This window comes from Oncorhynchus clarkii, chromosome 4 (assembly GCF_045791955.1).
Source record: "Oncorhynchus clarkii lewisi isolate Uvic-CL-2024 chromosome 4, UVic_Ocla_1.0, whole genome shotgun sequence".
NCBI lineage: Eukaryota > Metazoa > Chordata > Actinopteri > Salmoniformes > Salmonidae > Oncorhynchus > Oncorhynchus clarkii.
In genome coordinates, this window is record NC_092150.1 from 13,853,039 (window position 1) to 13,862,756 (window position 9,718).

Consider the following 9,718-nt stretch of genomic DNA (forward strand, 5'->3'; position numbering starts at 1 on the left):
CCTTCTTCAACTCAAAGTGTTTACAAAAAAATACTGTCAAACACTTGACCGAAGTGGCTTGAGTGAAATAGTCCCCTGTACAGCCTTTGGCTCAGCACTGCCAAAATATTATTCAATTGATCAAAGTCCCAGTTATTTGCATAACTACACAGGCATGTCATACTACGCACCTTTTTAAAATTGTTCACATTATGACTTCTGTCATAACTGAATACTGCCCAGACTGCGTTCTACGCCAGGTTAAACTTTGTTGCAAAACAATTTGTCACCATCCTGTTAAAATCTTATTCCTGTAAGCACTTACATTTCATTTGTACCTTACTGGTATTTTATGTAAATTAAAAGAGCATGGACCTTTGGGGGAGTGTTATGTGCAGTCATATTAGTCCCAACACATCTACGTATTCCATTATGGGTGTCACATTGAGAATTAGAACTAAAAGTAAAATTCAAAATAAAGGGGAGGGGGATCACCCCCTAGCACTTTGACCAACAGTGTTGCTCACACAAGCTTGCTGGCCTTTATCTTAGTCACTTTGGGATTTCTATTCAGCATCAAAAGACAAGAGCCATCGATATAGAGTACAGTTAAGAGACCACACACTAACAGGCAGCTGAAGAGAAGAGGGAGAGAAATCAATGGATCTCTACGAGATTCTTCCTGTTCTCCCCAATGGTCCCAGTGTGAGCAGACCCTTTTCAGTTGCAAGACGGGCCACCCGGGTCTGCCCTGTCCTCCATTAAGTGGCCAGTGGTAGGCATCAAGTAACCGGCTGGCAAAACACCAGTGGGAAAACAGCAGAGCTTGACTGTCACGCTAGACAAGATGGTTGTCCAAACCAAAGAGTCCACAGGGACAGAGAGACAAATGAGGAGAATAAGTTGAGGGAAGAGATGGTGGGAAAGAGACAAGAGGACGAAAGGAGGGAGAGAAGAATGAGACAGGGGGGGTTGATGAGAGGAGGAGAAATGAGAAGAGAAAGATGAGAGATGGAGGATGATGGAGGGAGAGAAAAAGTTGAACAAATAGATGGGACAAAAAGGAGATGAGAATAATGCATGTGAAAGTGTGAGATAAAGAGAGAGCATGAAAAGGGGGGAAAGTCTGGAACAAGACTAATGAATGTTCAAGTGCTGTTGAAACCTCAACTCCATCGCACTCCTAGCTTGGGGGGGGGGACACTGAGGTGTCAAGGAGGGGGGCTTGGGAGCCAGAGCGTCAGAGCGTTGCCGTGACGCTCCTGTGACGGTTGTAACATGCTGCACTCTCGCACTTCCCCTCTAGTCTCGCAGCATGATAGCCTCATGCTCCAACGCCGCCACTGCCTCTGGGACAAATCGGCGATCCATCGAGTGTCACGGTTACAATGGTCTCCCTCGCTGTGCGCCCCTTAATACCGTCCCCCTCTGCCAGCTTCTCCCCCACCCATACAAAACCAACCACTCTTCTGACAGCATCATTCGGGGAGGTCTTGGGAAGATTGGGGATATGGAGGAGAGTCCTGGGCACCACTATGGAGGCTTGGCTGGGATGTACCCCCACATAACCCCAGTCCTATTCAGTCATGGCCTGGGTGAGAGAGAGGGGTGACTCAGAGGATTCAGTGTCGCCCCTGTGCATGCTTGAGCGAATGTCGTTGAGCCTAACACCGACTAATCTGGTTGTCAAATAGCACTGCTGCTGCCGATTGGAAATCTGCTTGGCTTTTTACCAACAACCAGGGGATGGCTAAGAGGACCAGTGTGCCAAGCTGCTCTGGGTACGGTATCCCGCAGCTCCCTCTGAGAAAGAGGGAGAGAAGGAGAAATATAAAAGAATGGGAGGAGAAGGTAGGAAAATGAGAAGAGAGGGTAGAAAGAAAGAGGGCAAGGTGGCATGGAGAAAAAGCTATTCATCTGTGTCAAAGGAGGAGAGAAGCGGCGTTTCAATTTCTATTGGTAATAAGTAATGATTTGGAGCTGTTAACAACAGTCGTAATCAGACAATGTTTGACCCATACACAATAATTGTTTTCCAGATTATGCAAATACACTCTATGCAAATAAACTCTTAAATTGTGTACTCTGCAAGTGTAGTTTATTGTGCTCCTCAGTGTGATAACAACTACATGGGCAACCTGAAGGTATGAACTGGCAGTGGAACACTTCCCTCATGTACCAGTAAGCTACATCTGAAACTGGGTTAAGCATTGGACCGCCAACCTTTGACACACGGCTCTCAGGTGGTCATCCAAGAGGCACGAGGAAGGGGTGTGGCCTCTGGATCCCCACCAAACGACCAACCATCCGCCTGAATGACAGACTAACTAACTATGACTGCCATCTGTCATGAGTCAGGACCACCCTGCGCCAAAACAACAAGCATAGAGACTTCCTCATCCGAGAGAGAGGGGCACTGTGGGTGATGCCCAGTGTAAATGTCCTATCTATAGCCCACCACGTTGGGAATACAGATGGCACAGGGTCTGCATTGCATTCAGTTCACTTGTGTCTTATTTCTTCCATCAATTCCTCTGCTGCCTTTCCAACAGCCACTTTCTTTGTGACCCACATTTCATCAAAGAGTCATTTAAACCACTCAACTGAAAGAGGCAAAAAAATAAGAGGGGAGTGGTGGCAGAGGGGTGCATGTGGTAAAGCATTCAGCAGGTACCAAAACATTTGCTATACCAGTTCACAAGGCCTATCATAAAAGGCTCCTAAAATGAAATCTTAAGCAAACTGGCTTTAGCCAGCTTTTTTCAAATATTTGTTTAATGACTCAACCAAAGGATTAAACCAAGCATATCAGTCTACTCCTTGGCACTGTACGTGTGTGCCATATTGAAACGGAACGGCTGAGACCAATTGGGCGAATTAAGAAAACACTCCTATCATTCAGTTCTGAGGAGACATGTAAACCATCTGTTTATTGAAATATTTACTAATAATATTGGTAACACCAATTATTTATAAGCATACGACTGTCCTATAATAAAGCTAACAACACATTATGTATTTATTCAGGACCAGATTTAAGATACAGCGGCATAGCGCAGTTTTGCGGGCCCGCGCAAGGACCTTGGTATTGTACACATTTTGCCATAAAAATGTTGCTGTTTTAGAGCTCAGGGATTCTTGAAAGCCAGGACAATCGCAACCTTTTCCCCACAAATAGTTGTCTTAATATTAACAACATTTTAAATATATATATTTTGATAGACCAAAGTATCAACTATCACGCCATGTAAAGGAACAAACTCATTTCGAAAAAACTGTATATAGCCTGTCTTTTTACTGTTGTTTTATTTCTTTACTTACCTATTGTTCACCTAACACCTTTTTTTGCACTATTGGTTAGAGCCTATAAGTAAGTATTTCACTGTACTTACCACTTATTTTCTGGACAACAACATGATTCTACTGTAGGCTACTCCAAAGACGCACAACGCTTGTGCATCATGATTGTCGAGAGTATTTAATATAGGCTGAAAAACAATGATTACGTTTAGGTTTAAAATCTAATCAGTAAAAAGGATCCATGATGCATACAATGAAGGTTGTAAAGGGTAGGCTTGTAAAAACAAGCGAAGTTGATTTGAACCTGAACTTCACGCGCACTGCATTCTTGTGGAGAGAAAAACACATAGCCAACAGAATCAACTATCATCAAGTAAAAAAATAAATTAAAAAAGCTTTTAAATGTACTAATAATGAGAAAACACTAGATTAAATATCAAGTTCTTACCTAATTGACAGACGAGCAAGAGCTGAGTGAGCAATAGGAAACATCTTGAAGCAGCCGTTTCCATATTTCAACCTCACCAGCCTCGGTGGAGACAATAAAAAGGTAATGTCTGGTTCTGGGAAAGATACTCCCGGCAAGCGTGACGGTTTCACTATTGTTTCATGGTGGGAGTTGTGTGGTCCCAGTTTCTCTTCTATTCGGTATCTCCGGGGCGACTGTTCTACACGGAGATGTGTTTGAGAGCGTGCGCCTCCCACAGACCATAACAACGCACGAGCTCTATCTTGTTCAAGGGAGTTGAAGATAGTTTGCTTAAGCCTCCATTAATTTATTTATTGATTCAATTAATTGATTATGAATTGTGATGATTCCATGGATCTCAGTTGCAACAGTTGTTTTGGTTACTTTTTATATGTATGCAAAATATTTTCAACCACAAACTATAGGCTAAGGATAGGATGGTTGACCAAACTCCACCTCTACACATGAAATGGCAACGTTTATTCAAAACTTTTGGTTCACACATTTAATTTCACATGGATAGATTTTTTTCAGAGGACCTCTCTAGACATCTGTGTTGCCGCACTCAGCGGTCCCATTCTGTGAGCTTGTGTGGTCTACCACTTTGCGACTGAGCCACTGTTGCTCCTAGAAGTTTACACTTCACAATAACAGCTCTTATAGTTGACCAGGGCAGAACTTTAATGAACTGACTTATTCAAAAGGTGGCATTCTATGATAGTGCCAAGTTGAAAGTCACTGAGCTCTTCAGTAAGGCAATTCTACTGCCAATGTTTGTCTATGGAGATTGCATTACACCTGTCAGCAAAGGGTGTGGCTGAAATAGCCGATGCCACTAATTTGAAAGGGTGTCCACATACTTTTGTACATACAGTGTATTTTCAAGCTTGCATGTTTCTTGCATGGGTCGTAGGATGGTCCATCACAAGTGATTCTCAACTCCAATGCTACTTGCTCACAGAGCCGGTTCAAACATTTCTGATTTGGAGATGGAAGGAGTTTGTAACTGAACAACAAAACTTGTTGGAAAGCACCAGATATGACATAACTGACAGGTACTCTGAGTTTGGGCCCAAGAAACATATATTTGTTTTAATAAATTAATTAAAAAAATAATATTTTATATATATAACAATATATATATATATATATGTCACGCCCTGACCATAGTTTATTTTGTATTTTCTATGTTTTGGTTGGTCAGGGTGTGATCTGAGTGGGCATTCTATGTTACATGTCTAGTTTGTCCAGTTCTATGTTCGGCCTGATATGGTTCTCAATCAGAGGCAGGTGTTCGTCATTGTCTCTGATTGGGAACCATATTTAGGTAGCCTGGGTTTCACTGTGTGTTTGTGGGTGATTGTTCCTGTCTATGTGTTTTTCACCAGATAGGCTGTTAGGGTTTCGTTACGTTTTTGTAGTATTGTATTGGAGATTCGTGTTTCGTATCATTAATAAACATGGATCGTAAACCACACGCTGCATTTTGGTCCGACTCTCCTTCGTATGAAGACGAAACTCGTTACAGAATCACCCACCACCAACGGACCAAGCAGCGTGTCAACAGGCAGGAGGAGCAGCGCGAGGAGAAGCGCAATAAGGATTTCTGGACATGGGAGGAAATCCTCGACGGGAGAGGACCCTGGGCTAAACCAGGGGAGTGTAGCCGCACTAAGGTGCAGCGGGAGAAGAAACAACAGGAACAGCCCAAGGATGAGTACAGTATGGAGTATACTACTTGGGAGGAGATCGACAGGTGGGCGGCCGACCCAGGGAGAGTGCCGGAGCCCGCCAGGGATTCGCTGGAGCAGTGCGAGGAGGGTTACCGTAGAATGGAGGCGGTGAAAGCAGAGAGGCGCTGGTATGAGAAGGCAGCACGGCGACGCGGATGGAAGCCTGAGAGGCAGCCCCAAAAATTTCTTGGGGGGGGGCTAACAGGGAGTATGGCTATGCCAGGTAGGAGACCTGAGCTGACTCCCTGTGCTTACCGGGGGGCTAGAGAGACCGGACAGGCACCGTGTTATGCAGTGGTGCGCACGGTGTCTCCAGTGCGGGTGCATAGCCCGGTGCGGTATATTCCAGCTCCGCGTGTCTGCCGGGCTAGATTGAGCGTCGAGCCTAATGCCATGAAGCCGGCTCTACGCAGCTGGTCCCCAGTGCGTCTCCTTGGGCCGGCTTACATGGCACCAGCCTTGCGCTCGGTGTCTCCGGTTCGCCTGCATAGCCCAGTGCGGGCTATTCCACCTCGCCGCACTGGCAGGGCGACCGTGAGCATTCAACCAGGTAAGGTTGGGCAGGCTCGGTGCTCAAGAGCTCCAGTGCGCCTGCACGGTCCGGTTTTTCCAGTACCACCTCCACACCCCAGCCCTCCGGTAGCAGCTCCCCGCACCAGGCTTCCTGTGCGTGTCCTCGGCCCAGTACCACCAGTGCCAGCACCACGCATCAGGCCTACAGTGCGCCTCGCCTGTCCAGCGCTGTCGGAGCCCTCCTCTCCAGCGCTGTCGGAGTCTCCCGCCTGTTTAGCGCTGTTAGAGCCTTCCTTCTCTACAGCGCTGCCGGAGTCTCCCGCCTGTTCAGAACTGCCAGTTAACATAGAGCTGCCAGTTAGCATAGAGCTGCCAGTTAGCATAGAGCTGCCAGTTAGCATAGAGCTGCCAGTTAGCATAGAGCTGCCAGTTAGCAAGGAGCTGCCAGTCTGCAAGGAGCTGCCAGTCTGCAAGGAGCTGCCAGTCTGCAAGGAGCTGCCAGTCTGCAAGGAGCTGCCAGTCTGCATGGAGCTGCCAGTCTGCACGGAGCTGCCAGTCTGCATGGAGCTGCCAGTCTGCAAGGAGCCGCCAGAGCTGCCTGTCTGCAGGATGCCGCCAAAGCTGCCAGTCTGCAAGGAGCCGCCAGAGCTGCCAGTCTGCAAGGAGCCGCCAGAGCTGCCAGTTAGCATGGAGCAGCCAGGGCCGCCAGTCAGCATGGAGCAGCCAGGGCCGCCAGTCAGCATGGAGCAGCCAGGGCCGCCAGTCAGCATGGAGCAGCCAGGGCCGCCAGTCAGCATGGAGCAGCCAGGGCCGCCAGTCAGCATGGAGCAGCCAGTCAGCATGGAGCAGCCAGAGCAGCCAGTCAGCATGGAGCAGCCAGAGCTGCCAGTCAGCATGGAGCAGCCAGTCAGCATGGAGCAGCCAGAGCTGCCAGTCAGCATGGAGCAGCCAGTCAGCATGGAGCAGCCAGAGCTACCAGTCATCATGGAGCAGCCAGTCAGCATGGAGCAGCCAGAGCTGCCAGTCGACCAGACTCTTCCAGATCTGCCAGTCGTCCAGACTCTTCCAGATCTGCCAGTCGTCCAGACTCTTCCAGATCTGCCAGTCGTCCAGACTCTTCCAGATCTGCCAGTCGACCAGACTCTTCCAGATCTGCCAGTCGACCAGACTCTTCCAGATCTGCCAGTCGACCAGACTCTTCCAGATCTGCCAGTCGACCAGACTCTTCCAGATCTGCCAGTCGACCAGACTCTTCCAGATCTGCCAGTCGACCAGACTCTTCCAGATCTGCCAGTCGACCAGATCTGCCAGTCGACCAGACTCTTCCAGATCTGCCAGTCGACCAGACTCTTCCAGATCTGCCAGTCGACCAGACTCTTCCAGATCTGCCAGTCGACCAGATTCTCCCAGATCCGCCAGTCGACCAGATTCTCCCAGATCCGCCAGTCGACCAGATTCTCCCAGATCCGCCAGTCGACCAGATTCTCCCAGATCCGCCAGTCGACCAGATTCTCCCAGAGCCGCCAGTCGACCAGGATCTGCTGAAACCGCCAGCCAGCCAGGTTCTGGTAGTTTCTACTACCTGCCTGGGCTTCCTCTCAGTGCTGAGCTTCTTCTCAGTGCTGAGCTTCCTCTCAGTGCTGAGCTACCCATCTGTCCCGAGTTACCTCTGTCCCGAGCTGTCCCTCTGTCCCATGTTATCATTGTGGTGGGTAACCTATTTAGGGACGTTTAGGAGGGGGATTAAAACTGTCATGGAGTGGGGTCCACGTCCAGCGCCAGAGCCGCCACCGCGGACAGATGCCCACCCAGACCCTCCCCTATAGGTTCAGGTTTTGCGGCCGGAGTCCGCACCTTGGGGGGGGGGTACTGTCACGCCCTGACCATAGTTTATTTTGTATTTTCTATGTTTTGGTTGGTCAGGGTGTGATCTGAGTGGGCATTCTATGTTACATGTCTAGTTTGTCCAGTTCTATGTTCGGCCTGATATGGTTCTCAATCAGAGGCAGGTGTTCGTCATTGTCTCTGATTGGGAACCATATTTAGGTAGCCTGGGTTTCACTGTGTGTTTGTGGGTGATTGTTCCTGTCTATGTGTTTTTCACCAGATAGGCTGTTAGGGTTTCGTTACGTTTTGTTTTTGTAGTATTGTATTGGAGATTCGTGTTTCGTATCATTAATAAACATGGATCGTAAACCACACGCTGCATTTTGGTCCGACTCTCCTTCGTATGAAGACGAAACTCGTTACAATATATATATATATATATATATATATATATATATACACACACGTGTATGCATATATATGTATATATGTATATATATATGTTTATATTTATATATACACACACATACACATATATGTGTAAATATATATATATGTATATGTAAATACATATACATTTGATACACTGCCGATTTTCCTACTTACAAAGCATGTAGATTTTGTAATTTTTATCATAGGTACACTTCAACTGTGAGAGACGGAATCTAAAAACAAAAATCCAGAAAATCACATTGTATGATTTTTAAGTAATTAATTTGCATTTTATTGCATGACATAAGTATTTGATCACCTACCAACCAGTAAGAATTCCGGCTCTCACAGACCTGTTAGTTTTTCTTTAAGAAGACCTCCTGTTCTCCACACATTACCTGTATTAACTGCACCTGTTTGAACTCGTTACCTGCATAAAATACACCTGTCCACACACTCAATCAAACAGACTCCAACCTCTCCACAATGGCCAAGACCAGAGAGCTATGTAAGGACATCAGGGATAAAATTGTAGACCTGTACAAGGCTGGGATGGGCTACAGGACAATAGGCAAGCAGCTTGGTGAGAAGGCAACAACTGTTGGCGCAATTATTAGAAAATATAAGAAGTTTAAGATGACGGTCAGTCACCCTCGGTCTGGGACTGATATGTGACACATAATGCCAAAATAACATGCAAAACAGGCAACATATATATATATATATATAGTTTGTTGTTGCCTGTTTTGCATGTTATTTTGGGATTATGTGTCACATATAAGTTTTCTAAGAATGTAAAAAAATATATATACATATATATTGAGGTAATAAAGCCGCATACAAACATGGCCTCTTTTTTTGTTTTCTTGAGTAAGGCAGCTCCTAAATGCAGGTGTTTCAGCCTAGCTCAGTGCTTTCTTTGGTGGAGGGGTAGCCAGCAGAAAATACAGAGCGTAGAGGTTGGTTATCTTCTCTAGTTGCGCCGTGATTGGCTCAGTGTTCTGTCACTCATGGGGACACTATGTCATCGCAACATCTACAGGGAGAGATAAAAAAGTTCAAGCCCCTTTGGGTGCTGCCTTTGATTGGACTGATCATGTCAACATCATACTTTCAAATTCTTAGCTAGCAAGCAGTCATCATCATGAATCATCGACAATCTACTGGCAAATCCTTTTTAATCGTCATTCAATATGAAGAGAAAATATAGATAAAACGTATCGGTGCTTATCTTCCATTAGACATAAACATTACACAACAAGTTGGAAATTGCAAATCAACAATGAGTGGTTTGGAAGAAATCAGTGAGTAATTGCAAGCGTTGCACAACAATCACTATTTTTCTTCCCCTGCCTGCTATTCAGGTGGAGTGGGTGTGTGGTCCAAGTCTGGGTTTAAGGGTCTCTTTTCCAAGCTTAAAATGATAAATATTCATCCGCAACACCGTGGGCCAGAAAAGGTTGAA

The 9,718-nt window shown here is 46.3% G+C and overlaps 1 protein-coding gene across 1 annotated transcript in view; it reads right to left on the minus strand.

Annotated features, from left to right (window-relative positions):
• Positions 1 to 3,924, minus strand: part of LOC139406458 (receptor-type tyrosine-protein phosphatase zeta-like) — a 99,624-nt gene extending 95,700 nt beyond the window's left edge. The window contains exon 1 of the mRNA XM_071149065.1: positions 3,728 to 3,924. Within this exon, the coding sequence (XP_071005166.1) occupies positions 3,728 to 3,791 (64 nt within the window). The 5' untranslated portion in view covers positions 3,792 to 3,924. The remainder of the gene's footprint in view (positions 1 to 3,727) is intronic.
• Between the last annotated feature and the right edge of the window lie 5,794 nt (positions 3,925 to 9,718).